The sequence below is a fragment of the Myotis nattereri genome (genome assembly GCF_964212035.1).
Source record: "Myotis nattereri genome assembly, chromosome: 3".
Taxonomy (NCBI): Eukaryota; Metazoa; Chordata; class Mammalia; order Chiroptera; family Vespertilionidae; genus Myotis; species Myotis nattereri.
The window spans coordinates 146,374,670-146,396,145 of NC_138077.1; the positions used below are offsets into that span (position 1 = coordinate 146,374,670).

At 43.4% G+C, this 21,476-nt stretch overlaps 1 protein-coding gene and 1 pseudogene across 2 annotated transcripts in view; both read left to right on the top strand.

Annotated features, from left to right (window-relative positions):
* The window catches only part of TGFBR3 (transforming growth factor beta receptor 3), a 195,517-nt gene that overhangs the window by 12,376 nt on the left and 161,665 nt on the right, over window positions 1-21,476 (top strand). Inside the window, exon 2 of the mRNA XM_081087765.1 lies at window positions 14,308-14,483. Within this exon, the coding sequence (XP_080943891.1) occupies window positions 14,417-14,483 (67 nt within the window). The 5' untranslated portion in view covers window positions 14,308-14,416. The remainder of the gene's footprint in view (window positions 1-14,307; window positions 14,484-21,476) is intronic.
* LOC308516706 (large ribosomal subunit protein uL15-like) lies at window positions 6,105-6,541 on the top strand (annotated as a pseudogene). The gene has a single exon. The product of its transcript is annotated as a large ribosomal subunit protein uL15-like (transcript).

Here is a 21,476-nt window from a genome sequence, read left to right on the forward strand (position 1 = left end):
CAGCTCCTCTATTCTCCTCCAAATATGTGGTTAGTTCTCCTGGCAACTGGCCCCCTCTTTAAGTGGGGTTCAAAAGCCACCTCAGTAACACAAGACACCTTTATTCCTCTCATCACTTAGGAAATTCCAAGGTTTTATCAGCTCTGTGCCAGAAATAGGGAGGACCACCAAATATGTACTTCCTATTATAAATTACACTATCACCCCTTCCCTGACCACTCTATCTAAAACAGCAGCCTTCCTCTCATCACTCTTTCTCCTTAACCTGCTTTATTTTTCTTCAGAGGACTTACCACCATTTGACACATTATGTATTTGTGGTCTGTCTCCTCCTTTAGAAGGTAAACTCCATGACAACAGTGTCATGTTTAGTTCCCCGTGTCCCCAGCTCCCGGAACAGTGTCCGGAACAGTGTCAGGAACAAGGCAGGTGCTAGTAAGTGTTTGTTGAGTGAATGAAAAGGGAAACCAAAACTGCTGATTGAGCCTTGCCTCCCCGGTTTCAAAATGAAATGACATCCCTCCTGTTGGGTCTGATCACACTGCACCACCAGAGGGTCTGTGCAGGGCCCGGGTGGTGAGCAGAGTTGGAGGAGTTCCTGTTTGTGGTTCAGAGCATGGGCTGAGAAATCAGACCTGGGCTCCCCTCCTGGGGCCAGGACTGGTTAGCTGGTGGCCTTGGGGTTGTTTCGCATCCTAAAGCCTCCCTTTTCTCACTGCAAAGGGGAGGAGAGGACATCTCTCTCCCCCTGGGTTGTTGAGAGGATGAAATGAGAAATTATGACAAACACAGCAGGTGCTCAGTAGGTGGTCGCCAGGTGTTGCGTGAGGTGAGAAGAGGAAAGCAGGGTGTTAGTCTCAAATAGGAAGGTGAACGTGGTGTAAACACACGAACAAACACAGAATCATGACGAAGCAGCATGTGGACGGGCCGTGGCTGTGCTACTAACTAGTTGAGGAACGTGGGCCACTCGTTGAGCCTTTCTAATTCTTGGTTTTGCTGATCTAACATTATAGGGTGGGAGTAGATGTTATCTATTCTAACATTCTGAGTTGGCGCTGAGTAGAATTTAACATGGAACAAATTATACATAACATGGCAGAGAGTTAGTGTTCACAGTGGGATGGGGAAAATCAGAACTGGCTTTTGGAATAAGATGAGTGGAACAAGTAGAACTCATGGAGTCTGAGGAATAGGATAATTATGGCGATTTTGATGAAATGGGTAGATCTGACATAATCCAGGTTTTGTGTGTGCTGACATTACTGACAAGATAATTCACTTAAATCTGTTTGTTTATATAAAATATGTGTTAAAAATAGCTAATGTATTAGTACAGGCTTACCTTGGAGTACTATGGCTTTGGTTCCAGACCACCACAATAAAGAGAATATTGCAATAATGAGTCACACATTTTTTTTGTTTCCCAATGCATATAAAAGGTAACACTATACTATAGTCTATTTATAGTGTGGAATAGCATTATGTCCAAAACCACAATGTATATACCTTAATTTAATAATACTTGATTGCTAAAAAATGCTAACCGTCATCTGAGCCTATTGGAGAAACGATAGGCTTGCTTGACTCAGGGTTACCATGAACGTTCAGTTTGTGAAAACTCAATACCTGTGAAGCGCAAGAAGGCAGAACTCGATGAAACAAGGATGCCTGCATTTTATGCACAGTTGTGTTGTCAAATTGAATGTTTTTCTTAAATTATACTTTCCAGGTCCTCCTAGCCATTACATGGTCATGCATTTCAAATTTCCACCAGTGAGTTTGAAGTCTCATTTTATAGGAGGGACTCAGAACTAGTTGATAGCCCATTTAATGGCAATTCCAAATAAGGTACAGGGTAAAAGATTTCTTGTTTAATCTCATCATATTAGAGATGATGAAATTAAAGCCCAGGATGAAGTAACTTGTCTGAGCTTGTAACACACGTTGATGCCAGAACTCCCACCTGTCCTGTTCCTTCGAGGCTGCCTGGGGGTATAGATTCTTTCTTAGACAAAGCTCTTATCTGTTGGTTTATCTTTTACTTATTGGGACATGTTCTAATAATTCAGTATCGTTCCATATGACTTTTCATTGTAAAGTGCACAGCATGATACCTTTAGCCGATGTCTGCTATGAGCAAGCGTGAGATAGGTAGACTGTGAGCCTTCCTTCTGGAGTGAACAGAGAGTGGGAAAGCCATACCTGGAAGAAAATAATTACATGAAGATTTGCCTGTAGGGTTGACGTGCACAGTGTTCCAGGTGTCCAGGTTTAATTTCATCTGAGAGAACCAGAGGAGGCTTCCTTAAAGAAGCAATGCTTGCCCTAGCTGGTTTGGCTCAGTGTCAGCCTGGGGACTGAAGGGTCCCAGGTTCGATTCCAGTTAAGGGCATGTACCTTGGTTGAGGGCATATCCCCTGTGGGGGGTGTGCAGGAGGCAGCTGATCGATGCTTCTCACTCATCAATGTTTCTAACTCTCTATCCCTCTCCCTTCCTCTCTGTAAAAAATCAATAAAATATATATACTTTTTAAAAAGAAGCAATGCTTACATATAGACCTGAGACCTGAAGGTGTTAGAAGAGGCCCTGTTAGGGGGACCATGGAGGGTCATTGAGGTCCAACACAGTGAACATTGGTTCTGGAAGCAAGTGCTTGGCCTTCGGTGGAACCGAATGGAGATGAGTGTGGTTGGACCACGCAGAGGATGAGGTTGGACTAAGTTGGCAACATCCAGCAGCCACATGAAGGGTTTTAATTCTTAAAGTTTCACATGCTTGGCCTGCTGAGCCCTTCCCTTACCAAATAGTATCAGTTAAATAATTGAAATGTATCGATTGAGGAATTACCCCCACCCAAGAGAAAAAATTTTATATTAGAAGTCAGTGAGATCAATAAAAGTAATACTAATATACTTAATGGTAATTAGCAAAATAGTCTGTTGTTGGAGCATTTATTCTAAATTCATATATTTGCAGCATCCCTATGGATATAAAGAAACACGTGAGTCATATATTTTAGTGAATTACTATCTATGTGTACAAAGTCTACTGGAGTTCTAGTGGATGTTGCTTCCCAAAAGCTTTTTTTTAATGGCCTGGTGCTTGCGAGGGCCGAAGGGATGATGATGGGTGTCCTGAGAATATTCAGATTGCTGACTTGGGCTGGAATAATTGCAGCTCCATGATTTAATAAACCCGTAGGCTGATGGTGGATTCCTCACTCCAGCCAGTTTGGCTGGTTTGGTGGCAGCACCACGCTGAGTTCCGCAGCCCGGACTAAACCCCTGAAGCTAATTTGGGAATCATCAGGTAGAATTGAGTAGGGCCTGCAGTCGGATCCTTGTAACTTACACCAGAGATGCTGAGGCAGTAGCTGTACCACCCTTTAGGAACTTCTCTATATTCTAACTAACTTTAGGACTCATATCTTGTATTGAGTTTGGAATCATTATCTTTTGGTGATAGAAGGAATTGTTGAAATTCTAGTGGATAAAGTCTAAATCCCAAATTAATACAAATTTTGATGTAAACTAACTATTTATATTATCTCACCATTAGTAGTTTGCTTGTTTTTTTGAAAGTCTAGATGTGTTTTAACCATAAAAGCTTCAGTGACTCTTATTTTTTAAAAAATGCACTGTGTGGGCCAGGTATTGTTTTAGGTACCATGCCCATATTCTAGATCATATTACAATCAGAATATCATTATCATTTTACAGATGAGGGGTGATGGAGGCTAAATGACTTGTCCAATGTAACACATCTGGAGAAGCCATGTTGGAATGCTCAAATACAGTTCTCTATTAATTCTGGCTTAAAATTATAAGTCACAAAAATTATAAGTCACATAAATCTTAAAATATTAAACGTGAAAGGTGGTTCTTGGACTATTGCAAGGGTGAGTGAAAAATCAGCCCTAATTTGTGGGCCTGAACAAAACAACCTTGTAAAATGTATTCATGTCCACCCTCCCCTTTGTGCTGTATTTTGCTTGGGCACTGAGGTCTGTTGCGCTTGGGATAAACAGAAGGCCTTTTAAGGACTGATTGAAGGTCAGCCCCAATGAAATTAAGGATGTTGCGGCCAGAGATGTGTTAGTCACACTCTCGGCCAGGAGTGAGGGTGGAACAGGCCTGGAGGTGCAGGGTAGAGTGGAGTCCAGCATCTCTGCACACCCTGTACCCTCTGTGCCTCCTGCCTCCTTACCCAGTGGGTGTTCATGTGGAATTCCATCCCACAAGTACAGGTAGTTCAAGGGTAATCTTTTTTTTTTTAAATTTATTTTTATTGATTTCAGAGATGAAGGGAGAGGGAGGTAGAGGTAGAAATATCAATGATGAGAGAGAATCATTGATTGGCTGCCTCCTGCACACGCCCTACTGGGGATTGAGCCACAACTCCAGCATGTGCCCTGGCCAGGAATCGAACCATGACCTGGTTCATAGGTCGATGCTTAACCATTGAGCCATACTGTCCAGGCTCAAGAGTAATTTTTGTGTTTTCCTTGCCACTGACAGCTACTGAATATTGGGACTTTAATTAATCTTAGGCTTCAGGGGAAAAAAAATCTGTTTGGTAGAGATAACTGCTAATTATAAAAAATGGTAACTTTTATACTGTTACATCTACAATCTCATTTGATTCTTGCAACAACCCTGTGATGTAAGTAAGGTTAGTTTTTTATTGTCTTACAAGTTCATGAAACTGAGGCTCCATTTTGATCTAAACCTCCTTTTTTGTCTGACGTGCTGTAAGAGTTTTAACTGATCTTCTATGCACTTTGGGCTCTCTTCAGTGTGTTCTCCATACAGTACCCAGGGAAATATTAATTTATGTTTTCCAGTTTTATTGAGATATAATTGACATAATGTATAAGTTTAAAGGATACAACATAATGATTTGATATATGTATATATTGCAAAATGATACCACAATAAACTTAGTTAACATCCATCACCTCACATAGTTGAAAATGTTTTTTTCCTTGGGATGAGAACTTTTAAGATTTACTCTCTTAGCAACTTGCAAATATACAATACAGTATTGCTAATGATAGTCATTATCCCCAGAACTTATTTATCTTATAACTGGAAGTGTGTGCCTTCTGGCCACTTGCACCCATTTCCCCTTTACCTATACCTCACCTCTGGCAACCACCAATCTGTTCTCTGTTGCTATGAGTTCAGTTTTTTAGATTCCACATATAAGTGAGATCATACAGTATTTTTCTCTGTCTGGCTTATTTATTTAGCATAATGCCCACAAGGTCCATTTATGTGTTTGCAAATGGCAAGATTTTCTTCTTTTTTTATGGCTAAATAGTATTCCATTGTATAGATACACCACATTTTCTTTATCTGTTCATCTGCTGATGGTTGCAGGTTGTTTCTATGTCTTGGTTATTGTAAATAATGCTGCAGTGAACATAGGGGTGTAGATATCTCTATAGCACAGTAATCTCATTCCCTTTGGACATATACCCAGAAGTGGAATTGCTGGATCATATTGTGGTTCTATTTTTTTAATTTTTTGAGGAACCTCCATACTGTTTTCCACAGTGCCCTGTACCAGGGAAATTTAAAAAAACCCAATGGGATTGCATCACTTTCTTGCTTAAACCCTTTCTTGAACCTTATTCCTTGTCCTTTTGGCTTTGCAGCCATGTTCCCTCCCCAACAGGGACCTGTAATGGCTCCTCTACCTATAATGTCATCCCTCAGCTGACCTTTTAACCCTTTTCTTATCTCTCAGTTAGCAGATCTTTTTTCTTTAGAGTTCTTATAGCATGCAGTTACATGTTTGTGATTGTTTATCCCATCTTTAAGCCCATGAGGACAAAGAACATGTCTCTTTGACCATTATATGCCCATTGCCTGGCATGGAGTAAGCAATAAATAAAGATTTGTTGAAAGAAGAAATGATGTGCAGGAAATTAAATATCTTGCCTTATGTAATAAATGGCGTTGCTTTTACTAGAATATAAGCTCCACGAGGGCAGGATTTTTGGCTCCTTTTTTTTCCATGTTATACTCCTGGCGTCTTCAGTGGTGCCTGGCTCAGTAAAAAATATTTGTTGAGCTCTTGCAACTTGGCCACCAACATGCCATCCAGACGGAGGAAGACCCAGAAACTTAGGGGCCATGTGAGCCATGGCCAAGGCCACATGGGCAAGCACAGGAAGCACCCGGTAATGCTGGCGGCCTGCATCATCACAGGATCAACTTTGACAAATATCACCCAGGCTACTTTGGGAAAGTTGGTACGAGGCATTACCACTTGAAGAGGAGCCAGAGCTTCTGCCCAACTGGCAACCTTGATAAACTGTGGACCCTGGTCAGTGAGCAGACACGGGTAAATGCTGCCAAAAGCAAGACTGGAGTTGCTCCTATCATTGATGTGGTGCGATCAGGCTACTACAAAGTTCTGGGGAAGGGAAGGCTCCCAAAGCAGCCTATCATTGTGAAGGCCAAGTTCTTCAGCAGAAGAGCCGAGGAGAAGATTAAGGGTGTTGGTGGGGCCTGTGTCCTGGTAGCTTGAAGCTACATGGAGGGAAGTTCATTAAAAAGTTCAATACTTTAAAAATATATATTCGTTGAAAATGTTTTTAAAAATATATTTTTATTGATTTCAGAGAGGAAGGGAGAGGGAGAGAGAGATAGAAACATCAATGATGAGAGAATCATTGATCGGCTGCCTCCTGTAACGCTCCACACTGGGGATCAAGCGCAACCCCGGGCATGTGCCCTGACCGTGAATTGAACTGTGATCTCCTGGTACATAGGTTGATGCTCAACCACTGAGCTACGCTGGCCGGGCATATTTGTTGAATATTGATTGTGATTAGATGCGATTCCAGAGATTTCTTCTCCAAAGCCAGGACCTGTCCCCCTCTTGTGCCAACTCTAACTGAAAATGGGAATATGGAATTATCCAGTTTCTCTGTGTAGTAGAGAAACCTGAGACTTGCTGTCGTGACTCAGTGAGGTGTCTTTGCTTTCTCTGTGTACAGGTCCTGAAGGGCATCCACATGTCATCAGACAAACAACAGTATCTGTTCTACATCCTGTCCTACACCCCTTTTTACAGCTGCCAAGCTAGATATTGATGTCATCCATCCTGCCTCTTTTCTGAGTTCCCTGAATAACAGGTTGAATAGCCATCAGAACAGTTCCTCTACCTTTTTTAAGTAAAAAAAGCTTTTACTTAACCATTTGCAGACTTAAAAGTATATTTTTCCCCCCAAAATTTACTTAAATGGCAAACTAGGAACATTTAATGATTTGTTGGAAAACCATTTTATGTTTAAGGTACGAGAAACTCCGGTATTATTTACTTTTTGACATTAGGGAGTGGTAATGTTTTTATTCCACTGGATAGGCCCCTGTCTTTAAGACCTTCAAATTTGTTGAATATTTTCCTGATGGGGGTCTGAACAGTTTTAGTGTTAAGATATAACAATGCATAGGTTTGTGCTTCATCTTGCCCTTTGGATTTTCAAAGAACTTGGAGTGCAGCATTACTAAGGATTGTTTATTTTTTATAGCTGCTACCCACAGTCCTGAAGTCAAGTCAGTTTGTGACCAGCAATGATTTGTGCAGAGCGCATATGTCAGCCTGGAAATGCCAGTGCCTGATGGCAGCCAGGGCAAGCTTTTCCCTCTCATGGAAAAGCGTTCTGTTTTCAGAGACTGAATATTGAGGGGGAGAAAGTAGTTCCTAGTGTGTGGCAACAGACCTGGAGCTGGGAGGTACAGTGCTGGTCATGGACAGACCCGGTTCCGAGTGCTGACTCTGCCGTATTGTTATTATTATTTTTTTCTGCCACATTATTTTGGGCAAGTGCTGGTCGTGAGGACTGGCTCCTCTTCAGTGACATCATCTTGACCTCTTCCAACTTTGAAAGCTGTTCACATATGTTTAGCATGCTAATTCTTTCCATTGAGAACTTGATTGACTCTAAGTTCTGATTTTGAATAATCTCATGTATACTAGTATATAGCCAGTTGTGTTAGCCATCTAGGGGAAGTTAGTGATTTTTATTGCTGGCTTTTAGCTTGCTGCCAGACATCATTCTGCTATGTATTTCCTCTGAGATAGAATAAGATCTGCTCTTTTAAAAAACATCCTGGTCGACCCAGGGAATACTGTGCCCAACCAATTCCTTCTGAACATTGGTTTAACCCATAATGGTTTTCAGGATGTGTTTGGGTAGGGTTTTTTAGCTACTCTTGGTCTTCACCCGTGCACTCCATTGGGTCATTAGGGAATGTGGGGACAGCATGCTCAGTTTAATGGTCTCAGATATAGACATAGAGGAACTTAAATTAGAAGAATAAGTATCACATTCATCTTAAAAAATATTATCCAGCCCTGGTCGAGTGGGTCAGTTGGTTGGACCATCATCCTATATACAAAAGGTTGCCAGTTCCCTTCCTAGTCAGGGCACATACTTAGGTTTCAGGTTGGATCCCCATCTGGGTGCATGTGGGAGGCAATTGATCGATGTTTCTTTCTTTTTAAACATTTTTTTTTAATTGATTTGAAAGAGAGAGAAACAGCAGTTTGTTGTCCCACTTATTTATACATTTATTGGTTGCTTCTTGTATGTGCCCTAACCGGTCGGGGATCAAACCCACAACCGTGATGTGTCGGAAGGACTCTAACCAACTGAGCTACCTGGCTAGGGCAATCTATCCATGTTTCTCTGTCTCGATGATGTTTCTTTCTCTCTCCTTTCCTCTCTCTTTAAAAACCAATAAAAACATATCCTCGGGTGAGGATTAAAAAAAAAATCCAGTAAGCACTCACTCAGAATGTTTTCCTGTTCAGTTGAGGTTATGAAAAGCTCTGGTTCCCTTTGATAGAACACATTTGAAATTCGGGCAAAATGACTGGACCCTAACTTGTTCTTTCAAGGCCTCAGAGTACCTGTTCGTATTTCTAAAGGAAGCGTGTCGTTCATAAAGTCCAGGAGATTCAGCGAGGGCAGGAAAACCAAGATGGGGCGTCCTGCTCTCTGCACCTTGCGTGTGATAGAACCTCACAAAAGAATGGGGAGTTTGTATTTCCCTCGTTCTGCTTCAAATCTATGACTTTTTGGGAGCCGTCGATCATCCAGCATTCTTCCAGGTGGGAAACCGACCCCTACGTTGCGTGCTAAGGCGTTGATGTGTGCGCGTCTTGGCCAAAACTGGCGTTCCACCAAATGGGAATGACACACTTCCCTTTTTATTCTCTTCTGCCGTAGGATCCTGTCACCACATTGGGGAGATTAGACAAAAACTCCCCGCAGTTTATTTTCTTTTTGAATAAGTTATAGTATGGAGGGACTTTTAAGCTAAAAGAGGAAAAGTTCCTTCTTTTTAGAGGCAGCAGCGCGTAGTTTCAACTTGTCCTGGATTTCCTCGGAGATGTTTTAAGATCCGGTGTAAACTTGCTGTGGTTTGCCTTTGGGCATCCAAAACTGTTTAGCTTGGCTCTATTATATCTGTAATTGCTGCATTTTAATAATTGCCCAATATTCTTGTCAGCAATTTGCAGCCTATATTTTTAATAGAACCTTTTGCCTTTCTTTTCCACAGGTTTACTCAGACCTGGTTTAAGCCCCGGGATTAACGAGCACCAGCCCACAGACCCTCTGCAGCTGCGGGCAGGGGGTGACATGAGCTCATTAACTATTCCCACTAGCCTCGTGCTGGCTATGGTTTATGTGTTCCATAAACATCCTCCGGGAAGCCATCTTCTGAGACCTCTTTATGGAGTTGTGCTTTATGAAAATTGCCTTTAGCATTTATGTGTTTTTGTTGTTGTTTTTTAGAGAGCGTTTTTCTTAATCAGTTTAGTCAGGAAATCTAATTTGTTGATGGTAAAAAAATAAGGACAAATTCTCTTCGCTGTTGATGGTTTGTTAAGGTAACAGAAGAGACTTCCATTTCATCTGAGGTGATGTGGGGTTACAGCGACAGAAAGGTTGGACTTCAAGGGATGATTGACATCGATTTCATGACCTCTAACTTTATAATGTAGTCAGTTTTCGAGACAGGTTCATTGTGGCACCGGTGATTTGTGCCTCAGCTTAACTGGCAATTTTGTTCTTTTAGTGATTCCATTCTTTAGCTTATCTCCTTTTAGTGTCTGTTGAAATGTTTATTTTTCAATAAACAAAAGATTTGAACTGCTTGTACACTAGCTAAGAATTATATAAATAACCACATCCCAGCTGCTTTACTTTGTTGGCATAAGTACCGGGTGGGGCAAAAGTAGGTTTGCAGTTGATCGTATGGAAAACAATATAATAATAAATAATAATACAAGACTAAACCTGTGTTTCACATACTCACAACTATAAACTTACTTTTGCCCACCCTGTATACCTCACAAAGAATGGCCAAATAGTGATATAATAGCTAATACTTATTGATTGCTTATTATGAGTTTGGTACTGTTCTAAGTATTAATATATGTTAATGTGCTGTGTGTGTGTGCACTAAATCTTCAAAATAACCCACAGGATAGGTTCATGTATCGAGAACTATCGGCCCAACTCAGCCCAACAGCACCTATTGGGTAGGTGACAGAGTGGACTCAAACCTAGGCAGGCTTTTAACTGCCATCCATGTTCTATTCATAGTAGGATTAAAAAAAATGTTTTTATTGACTTTAGAGAAAGAGGAAGGGAGAGGGATAGGGAAATAGAAACATCCATGAGAGAGAAACATCAATCAGCTGCCTCCTGCACACCTCCGACTGGTGGTGCAGCCTGCAACTGGGCATGTGCCCTGACAGGGAATCAAACTGGTGACCTCTTGGTGCCACTCAGCCACACCAGCTGGGCTCATAGGAGGCTTTTAATTACTATCATATACTAAGATTGAACCAAAGTGCCTCTTACACATATAATTTAGTTTCAAGATGTGTCTAAGACATTCCTTTAGACATCAGAACTTTATTGTTATTTGCATAGGAAATACTTTCAAAACCCAAATGGTATAAAACTCAAATGGCAATTCAGTGAAAAGGCTCCTGTCCCTTCCCATCACTGCCCTTCAACTGTTTCAGTAGGTGGATTGGGACCAAGGCGGGTCTTCCCTGGGCAAGGTCTGGAAATATGATTCTTTTTTTTTTTTTTTTAAATTGGCTTTTTAGAGAGAAAAGAAGGGAGAGGGACAGGGACAGGGAAAGAAACATCGATGTGTGAGAGAAAAACATTGATCGGTTGCCTCCTGTATGTGCCCTGACTGGGGATTGGACCCACATTCTGGATAAATGCCCTGACTGGGAATCAAACCAGTGACCCTTCAGTGCACAGGACAATACTCAACCAACTGAGCCACACCGGCCAGGGCTGGAAATAGGATTCTTACACGGTATTGCAGAAAATGCATTTCAAGGATACATGCATAGGGGATTTGAGGTGTGGTGGCAAGATTTATTGGAAGGGTACTTTTGGCGCTGTGCTTGGCCTGGGGCTTCTGTGAAGAGAGAACATGCTACCCGGAGCCTTTGTTAAACTTTGATTATATCTCCTTGGGTTTGGGAAGGGGTAAGCTTTCTTTCAAAATAACCAGTCTCCATCCTTATTCTTCGAATCCCTTTCCTGGATTTGCTGGGTTCTGTGCTCTTATCCTATCCAATCCTCCCCCAGATTTTCCCAGGCTAGACTCATCCCATTTATGATCCTCATTTTGGCTCCTATTGGGCATGCTTCAGTTTTGCTTGATCTGGCTCCTACTGCGCACGCAAAAGAGTTTCCCCTTTCCTGTTCATCCCTTCCCCTGGTAATCGGTGAACCAGCCTGGTTATTCCCCAGGGAGATCAGAAAGCAGGTCTTTCCTGCCTGCTCGGGAGTAAGTCCCTTTGGGAGAGAATGCTGCTGTCCCCTGGGGTGCCTGAAGCCGTAGCTTCCTGACCTAATCAGGCTTAGCCAGTGTAGCTCAACCCTTCCCTTTGTTAATACCTAACTAGCTACCCAGGCCAACACAACCACCCTATTTCTCTCCCTATTCTTCAGAGGAAATTAGCATTACTACTGTAAAGAGCCATTTTAAATATCTTTCTCTTAGCACTTAAAGCAGTGAACTAAGAACACTCAATTAGAAACTCATTTTACCATTGTCTTTATATTTTTGTTCTGTATCTTACAAGTGCCCAAACTGGCTTTGTCCCTGAAGGTAGCAAGCTGGTTCTGTGGTGCTATCTCCTGGGTGAAGGTGACAAGGCTGCAATCCCCAGCTATCTGAGATGGTTCCTGGAAACACCTTGATCTGGCCTTGCCCAGGGCTTCGATCAGGCTGGGTGTTTGTGCTTTTATCTAGGTTTTAGCTAACTTTTACTCTGGATGAGGAGAAATCATGTCCTTAAACCAGGGGTGGGGAACTTTTTTTCTGCCAAGGGCCATTTGGCTATTTGTAACATCATTTGCTTAATATAATTCACTTAATATACATTTATATTGCTACTAGAGGCCCGGTGCACAAAAATTTGTGCACTTGGGGGGGGGGTCCCTTAGCCCGGCCTATGCCCTCTCGCAGTCTGGGACCCCTTGGGGGATGTCCACCTGCTGGCTTAGGCCCGCTCCCTGGGGGGATCAGGCCTAAGCTGGCAGTCAGACATCCCTCTGGTAGCCTGGGAGCCCTCGGGGGATGTCCACTTGCCAGCGGGGAGCAGGCCTAAGCTGCAGTCGGACATCCTTAGCACTACTGAGGAGGCAGGAGAGGCTCCCACCACAGCTTCTGTACTGGCAGCTGTCAACCTGGGTTGTAGCTGAGCAGAGCTCCCCCTGTGGGAGCGCACTGACCACCAGGGGGCAGCTTCTGCATTGAGCGTCTGCCCCCTCGTGGTCAGTGTGTGTCATAGTGACCAGTCATTCCCAGCCGTTCTGCTGTTAGGGTCAATTTGCATATTACCCTTTTATTATATAGGATGAGAAAAGCTCCTAGATTTATTGAATTTTGAGTCCTGCCTGTGGTTGCCTTGGCAGGGCCAGACCAAATGATTTCCTCACCCCTGTCTTAAACAATGCTTGGAGCATAGCAGGTGCTCAATAAATGTTTGTTGAATTGGACAACTTTTGTGGGTTGTGGCAGGCTGAGGGATACAAGACTGGAAATAACTAAATGAGGTCATCTTTAGGGCCATAGGGAGGAGAGTCAAGTTAAGCAAACTACCACAAAACTTGTCATTCAAGGTTCTATGGATTGGAAAATGTTCAAAAGGACCACTGGGTCCTCTAGTCCAGGAGCCAGGTAGTCACAGATGGGGCTAAGAGACAGGGAAGACTTTTTTCCTGCTAGAAGGCTGGCTAACAGTTGAAATAAGAATCTTGCCTTTTAATGGTTCTTTATTTGGTTCTCTAAATTGATTCTAAACCTATTTTAATTTGATTCCTGTGATAACTATCATTTTAACATTAGATTGAGTCTCTAGTCAGAGCTATTTGTATTTTCTTCTTTTTAAAAAAGGTTTTTATTGATTTCCGAGAGAGAAAGGGAGAGGGAGAGAGATGAAAACATCAATGATGAGAGAGAATCATTGATCAGCTGCCTCCTGCATGCCTCCCTGACTGGGAATCAAACCATGACCTTCTGGTCCATGGGTTGATACTCGACCACTGAGCCACAATGGCCAAGCTGTGTCTTCTTGCTAGCACTAGGGAATTCATGAATCAAGTGTCACTGATTGCCTTAGTGCCACAATATAACTGGTATGTTATATCATAAGTGCACCTTGCTTTTCTTCTGTGGTCCTGACAATTTTATAGGAAACTAAAGACTTAAAATGTCAATAGTCCTACCCAGTCCTGCACTCTCAGTGGATAAGAGTGTCAGCCCTCACACTAAAGAAAAGGTCCCGGGTTTGATTCTGGTTAAGGACACATATCTCAGTTGCAGGCTCGATCCCCGGCCTTGGTTGGAGTGCATTTGGGAGGCAACTACGTGAGGTGTCTCTCTCACATCAATGTTTCTCTCTCTCTGACTCTTCCCTTCCCTTCCACTTTCTCTAAAAAAAAAAAAAAAAAAAAAAAAAAGGAAAACTATCCTATCCTCGGGTGAGGGCTAACAACAACAACAAAAAATTAGAAAGAAATGTCAAAAGTAAATGTGGTTTTGCAAAAGTATTTTGCTATAAAAACCTTTAGTAAGTAATTATCACCCCCATCGCAGTTTGCTTGAGTGCTGTTTTGGCATCTTTTAAGATAAATTTATCTTAGCCTCTTTAGAAGTTCTTCATTTCACCCTAATCTGTGTTTATGAAAAGGAGTTCCTGCATTAAGTTTTCTTCTTGAAATATGTTTATTTTTACAGACAACTTGACACTTGGAAAGAGGGATTTTAAGGCCACATCTGATTTGCAAAGATTTCAATCTGAAGAACTGCTGGTGGAGGTGACTGAACGGGACACGCTTCTGGAGAAATGAAAATGACTCCTCATCATGTGATTGCCATGTTTGCCCTAATGAGTTCCTGTTTAGCTACAGCAGGTAAGATGCATAATCTAAATTGCATTTTTATTATATTCTTTTGGATATATGTTTCCTCAGTTTAGGAAAATTTAGGACATGTGACATTTTGCAAAACTTGAGTATTTATGTTCTTCAGGGAAATAAAATATTTGATTTCTATACAGACACGTAGTATATTTCCTGTTACATTTTGAAGGACTGGTGCTAGACATTCTAATGTCAGTGATTCGGATACCTAACTACCCTTCAGTGTTGAGGTGGGTAGAGAACCAATAAGCTAGGGGTTAATCCCATTTAATTTTATTACATGCATAGGTTACATTTACCTTCTTGTCCTAAATAGGAATTTGAAGAAGGCCTTCTTGTTCTTTTTTAAAAAAATATATATTTTTATTAATTTCAGAGTGGAAGGGAGAGGGAGAGAGAAACATCGGTGATGAGAATCATCGATTGGCTGCCTCCTGCATGCTCCGCACTGGGGATCGAGCCTGCAACCTGGGCATGTGCCCTTGACCGGAATTGAACCCACGACCCTTTGCAGGCCGACACTCTATCCACTGAGCCAAACCGGCCAGGGCCATTTTTGTTCTTTATTACAAAATAAATAGATCTTCTAGATGAAGGAGACACACTTGGCATAGGCTACTTAGAAGGCATTTAACTTTGTCTATTTCAGATATTTAAATCTTTAACTTTTTAAAAGGTATTGAAATTTACATCAGAGTATGAGATCAGAGATGAGAAGAAACAAATGTCTTGGTTGGAACCTTGTTGCTTAAATAAGAATATCAGATCCTCCATATCAATGTCTTAGTGTTGGCAGTCAGGGTTACTTAACACACTTGAAGCTTAATCTGCTCTGTTTTGTTGTCATTTGCTTTGTGTCTGTTCTATAATGGACTACATAAAATGGTTCTGTTGAACCAGTTCTTGAAACTGGCTGGTCTCAACACGAAGCACATTGACTTGACAAATGATTAGCCGCTTGGTTTTGGCTATTGAATTCACATACAGTTGAGATGATAACAATGATAATTACCATTTATTGAGTGTGCACTACAGCCAGGCACTGGGCTAAACAACTATGGAATATAACAATGAATAGCATATTCTTATTTCATGAGCTCAGTTAATCACAACTCTGAGGTAGGTTTGATTATTTTTCTCCTTTTACAGATGATGAAATGAGATATGGAAAGATTAGATAACTTGCACAGTGTCATGTAGCTGGGAAGTGGAGGAGCCAAGTTTTACATCTATGCTCTTAACCTCTGTGCTATAGTGAAGAAGCCAGACCACTAACTAGGGCTCCAGTAGACTCAGACTAGTAGTCATATACTAGCAGTGGCACAGACTGAGTAAAAGCCAGTTTCCAGAACTTGGTTTATGAGATTGGAAAGCAGGATGTCTTCCTCGTTGCAAATATCTTGAGAGAGAGTTGCTAGTTTTTTTTTTTTTTAATGACAGCATGTGAATTTGAACTGCCCTTTCTCTCTGTCAGCGGTTTCATTTTGTCTCATGATTGAAGAGTTATTTGCCTTTTAGCCTGTGCATTAAAACTGATCTTAATTAAAATCTCATTGAAAAGTAGTATAGTAGAGAGAGGGAAATGGCTTGATGGAAAATGTGCTGTTTTGATGACAAGATGTATAATCAAACCTAATGGGTTTGAGGCAGAATTTTCTGCTTTCACTGACACTGGGGACAGATGGGAAAACATAACTGAAGAGGGTACCTCATAGTAAAGTGGTGAGTTTGATGTATTTGATAGTGAATCAGTTTTGCCCAAGACCCTCCTTCCTCTTTCAAGCCATGGTAAATAGTTTTTTGAGTTGTATATGCAATCAAAGCTTTGCTGAGGTGTACAGTAAAATTGAAGGTGCCGTGGAATTACAGATTCTGTAACAACATGAGTCAACTGATCAGCAATACAGAAGTAGAGATGCCTTTTGAACAGCCTGAGAAGGAAGAAGAGAGAAATGTTCTGTAGGTACTGATAACCAGTAGCTTTCTGCATAGGCCTAGCATACTTTACAAAATACTTTTTGGGACATTGTAGATGAGTTGAACATCCAGAAGACAGTAGTAATGATAATAATACTGAATATTTACAGAGTGATTAACTGATTACTGTGTGCCAGGCCCTGTTCAAAGTGTTATCTCAATTTCATTCTCATAACTGCCTTAGAAAGCGTGGGCACTTTGTTTATCCGCATTTACAGATGTGGAAACTGAAGCGCAGACAGGCGCGCTAACTTCCTCCAGGTCACACATCCAAGTGGCAGATTTAACCATAAACCTACTTAGTCTAGGTCTGTGGATTGAGCCTTTCAGTCTCACTGCTAGAGGGAGTAGTCATCAGAAGGGTGTTTGTTGAAAAGGAATGACAATGGGTTTGCTCTGTGCCATCTAGTAGATCAGTGACTGAGTCCCTGCTAAGTGTAAAGTACTAGCCGCTAGGTAACACATGTAAGATTCATCCCTTTGTTACATGGCACATAAAGTACAACCCTACAGCTAAATGATCCATGAATGATGAATGCCGAGTAAAAGCCACAAGCCCTCTGAGGGGTCAGGAGGGGAAGCCCTGCTGGTTGGAGCAGCTGGGCACGGCTGTGTGGAAGCGCCAGGTGTGAGTCTGCTTTGCAGGTCAGGCGGAATCTAAAAAGAGGGAGGCATCAGGTTGACCACACGGGAGAGCGTGGCTAGTACAGAACATGGCAGTAGGTGCTTGATGCTTTTTAAAGAATGGGCGACCTGGAGAACTGGTGTGGCAATGTAGCAAGAGGTCTGTTTGGAAGGAAGGAGGGGACTAGATTGTATAGGACCTTAAATGTCAGAGTGCGGCTTGTGGATATCATTTTGAGGCTTGGATTCTCTCTTCTTCCATTCCTCGTAGCCAAAGGCAAACACTGTTAATCTGAGAATTCAAACTGTGGGCTTACAAAGTGAGGCTGAGAACACGGCCTTTTTAGCTTCAAAGACAAGAGTGCCTGGCACATAGGCTGCCATTTACCAAGGGCTTGTTCTCTGCCAGCTCATTTATTTTGTCATTATAAGATAAACTATGAAGTGGGTATCAGTTTTATTATCATTATCTGCATTTTACAGACAAGTAAAATGAGACTCAACGTGGGTAAGAATGTGTATAAAGTCCCAGAGCTGGGACTTGAACCCTGGCAGTTGGCTCTCAAGTCCGGCCCATCAGCCACTCCAGCGCAGCCTCCGTGGAGGAGAACCTGCCTGCGGAATGAGGGAACCTCTGGGTTTGATTGAGGAGCCCCCGTGAGACATCCTGGAACCAAGATTAAACTCCCCTTTGGCCCCAGAAGAGACATATGCAAGTCATCAGAACCGAAGGCACACCAAGTCATGGGCCTTCTGTACTTGCGTTCTTACTGCCCTGACACGGCCGTGGAGCTCTGTTGCAGCGTTCTTGGCAGCAGAAGGGTGAAGGCTGTAAAAGGCCTCCTTTAGATTCGTGCCCAGGACGGGATGGAGCGCAGCGCATAAATGAGCTCAGGTTAGAAGAGGAGGAGGCTGCTTTTCCATCCCCAGGGATTGGCCTGGGCTTTTCCTCCTCTGCTTGAGGCTGAGGGTGAAGGAGGCCGGGGCCAGCAAGACACATCCCACGTCCCTGGTTGCTCTGACAACATTCGCACTTTCCTCCCTCCCTCGTTCCTCGGTTATTGCACAGTGTTGTGGGGCGGGAGGGCCACACTAGTGAACAGGAGCTGCGTAGGGACCGGAAGGCCTCCTGATTCGAAACTACCTTAGGTTTTGGCACCTTACCTTCGATCCTGTCATCTCTCTTAAGAAAAGTGGGAAGTTTAAAAAATAAATGCTTGCTCTTATGGGTTTAAGGCTCACTGCGTTTTCACTTTAAAAACTGTTGTGCTACACATCTTTAAAAAATATTAACTGCTGCCTCGGAGGCTTGCCAGAGTTTCATAGGGCTGTGATCCCAGGAACCTTAATAACGAGAAAAAGAGGCACAGACAGAATTCAGGGAAATTGGTTTGGGTGGAAGGGATGGCCTTGTCTGCACTGCACTGGCCTCTTGTGCCAGGTGGAAGGGGTGCCACTGAGGTGAGCTCTGCAGAAACGGGCTTGGCCTCGGTGCCTGCGGTGTTGATGGGTGGCTGTTTCCCTCACTCCACTGTTCCACTGGGTGCAGACGCATCCTTTTGGAGGCTTGCCCACAACGTGCACACACATTTCTATTGAGTGAGCACATGTCTTCTTATCTCTCCTAGATGTACCTGGAATTCCAGGTATAGTCCACAGGAAAATAGAGACTTTTTAGTTGGAGCTATTTTCCTGCTAAGAAAGCTCTGAACCGTTTGTGTCCTTGGGGAAGCAAGTAGAGATGCCAGCTGGCTAATACTTGGTTTAGAAGGGGACAAGCCGGCAGCCTCAGGGGAGGCTAAGCTAATAACAGCACCGACATTCATCACTTTATGGTGCTTCATAGATGTTGCGATTTTTAAAAAATATATTTTTATTGATTTCACAGAGGAAGGGAGAGGGAGAGAGAGATAGAAGCATCAACGATGAAAGAGACTCATCGATTGGCTGCCTCCTGCATGTCCCCTACTGGGGACTGAGTCTGCAACCTGAGCATGTGCCCTCACTGGGAATCGAACCAGTACTTCCTGGTTCATAGGTCGACGCTCAACCACTGAGCCATGCTGGTTGGGCAATGTTGCTTTTTTTACATATTGAAGACAAGACCCTCCACCAGCAAAAAGATGACAAGTCGCTCTATTGCGGTGGTCTGGAGCCCAGCCTGTAATATCTCTGAGGTATGCCTGCAATATCATTTTATATTTATAGTTTCCAAAACACTCTTATACCTAGTATTTCATTTTATTCTCATAGCAGTCCCTGGGGTAGGCAGGTATTGTTTGTTTGTTTTTCATTTCTAGAAAGAACATAATGAGACTTAGGGAAAGCAATTTAGAAAGATGGTTCAACTTGCAGTCAAACCAGAACTCAGCACACTTCTGCAGACGGGCTGTCCTGACTGACAGGTCTGCTGGCCTTAGCACCTCTGGGAGTAGCACCCACCAGGACCCAGGGGCACCTGACATGTATCGATTCACTTAATCCTCACAGAAACCCAGCGAGGTAGGCATTTATCATTATCACTGTTCTTGTCATTGTTACCACTGCCACCACTCCCACTACTGTTATTAGACTTATTTTACCATTGGGAGACCTGAGGCTTAGAGAAGAAAGATGTAATATATAATGAGAGAAATCAATTTTTTAAACAGTTGAAGTGGTTATTTATGTCCAGTCATAAAACTAGTCACTGGCAGGGTGGAAGCAACTGCGGAGCTCATGCTTTTTCTATTACGCTCCCCAAAGGAGCTGGCGTTCGTTCTCTTGGACTCGAGATTAACAGCCTGGTTCTGCCATAGTTTCTTCCTTCTGCCAATTGAGTAATCAGAGGCTGCAACTCATAATGGCAGGACGGGTGTGTGTGGCGGGGGGAGTGCGGGTGGGGGCCGCCACCAGGGAATGGAAAGGACAGAGGAGGGACAGGCTTGGAGGTTCAAAGCAAATTCCACAAGGCCTTCTCTTGCCAGCCCCTCAATCCCTGGGCACAGCTAGTTGATTTGGTCTGTGATTATTATTGACTAGAGGCCCGGTGCACAAAAATTTGTGCACTCGGGGGGGGGTGGTGGGAGGAAGGGGGTCCCTCAGCCCGGCCTGTGCCCTCTTACAGTCTGGGACCCCTCAGGGGATGACCACTTGCTGGCTTAGGCCCGCTCCCTGGGGGATTGGCAATCAGACATCCCTCTGGCAGCCCAGCAGCCCTCGGGGGATGTCCACTTGCCAGCGGGGAGCAGGCCTAAACTGCAGTCGGACATCCTTAGCGCTGCTGAGGAGGCAGAAGAGGCTCCCACCACCACTGTTATACTGGCAGTCATCAGCCTGGCTTGTGGCTGAGCAGAGCTCCTCCCATGTGAGAGCGCCCTGACCACCAGGGGGCAGCTCCTGCATTGAGCATCTGCCCCCTGGTGGTCAGTGTGTGTCATAGTGACCAGTCATTCCCAGTCCTTCTGCTGTTAGGGTCAGTTTGCATATTACTCTTTTACTATATAGGATAGAGGCCTGATGCACAGGTGGGGGCCGGCTGGTTTGCCCTGAAGAGTGTGTCCCGGATCAGGGTGGGGGTCCCGCTTGGGTGCCTGGCCAGCCTGGGTGAGGGGATGATGGTTGTTTGCAGCTGGTCATACCCCCTTCAGGGTGGGGGTCCCCACTGGGATGCCTGGCCAGTCTGGGTGAGGGGCTGAGGGCCGTTTTCAGGCTGGCGGGTGACTGAAGCACCTCTCTTTTTTTTCTTTTTCTTTTTATTCTGGGATTTATTTACATTCTATGGCTGTCACTGGAACTGAGAGCCGGCTTTAGCTCTGAGGCTCGGCTCCAGCTCTGAGACCTCAGCTGCTGAAAGCAGGTATCTGGGTTTTTTTGGCTTCTATAATTGAAACACTGTTGCAGCTCCAGCACTGAGGCCCAGCTGGCTGAAAGTAGGTTTCTGGAGTTTGTTTAGCTTCTATAATTGCAACATTGTTTCTTAGAGTGCAGCTCAGAGGCTGGCAGCGGCAGGCGGGGAACCTTGGCTTCCTCCATCGCCGGGGCAACCAAGCCTCCTGTTCGCTTCAGCTGCCTGGCTGCCGGCTGCCATCTTGGTTGGCAGTTAATGTGCATATCGCCCTGATTAGCCAATGGGAAGCGTGTCGGAGGTACGGTTAATTACCATGTTTGTCTATTATTAGATAGGATTTTAGATGGTGATTATAACTACTTTTGTGTTTACACTTTTGGATGCTCAGGGAAAAGTTACATCAATTGAAATGCCAGCTATCACCACAGTGCCTACTTTCTATTTTTTTTAAAGAGCGAAAAACTACATTAAAAAAATCCAAAGTAGGCCCTGGTTGGGTAGCTCAGTTGGTTAGAGCCTCATCCCAATATGCCAAGGTTGTGGGTTTGGTCTCT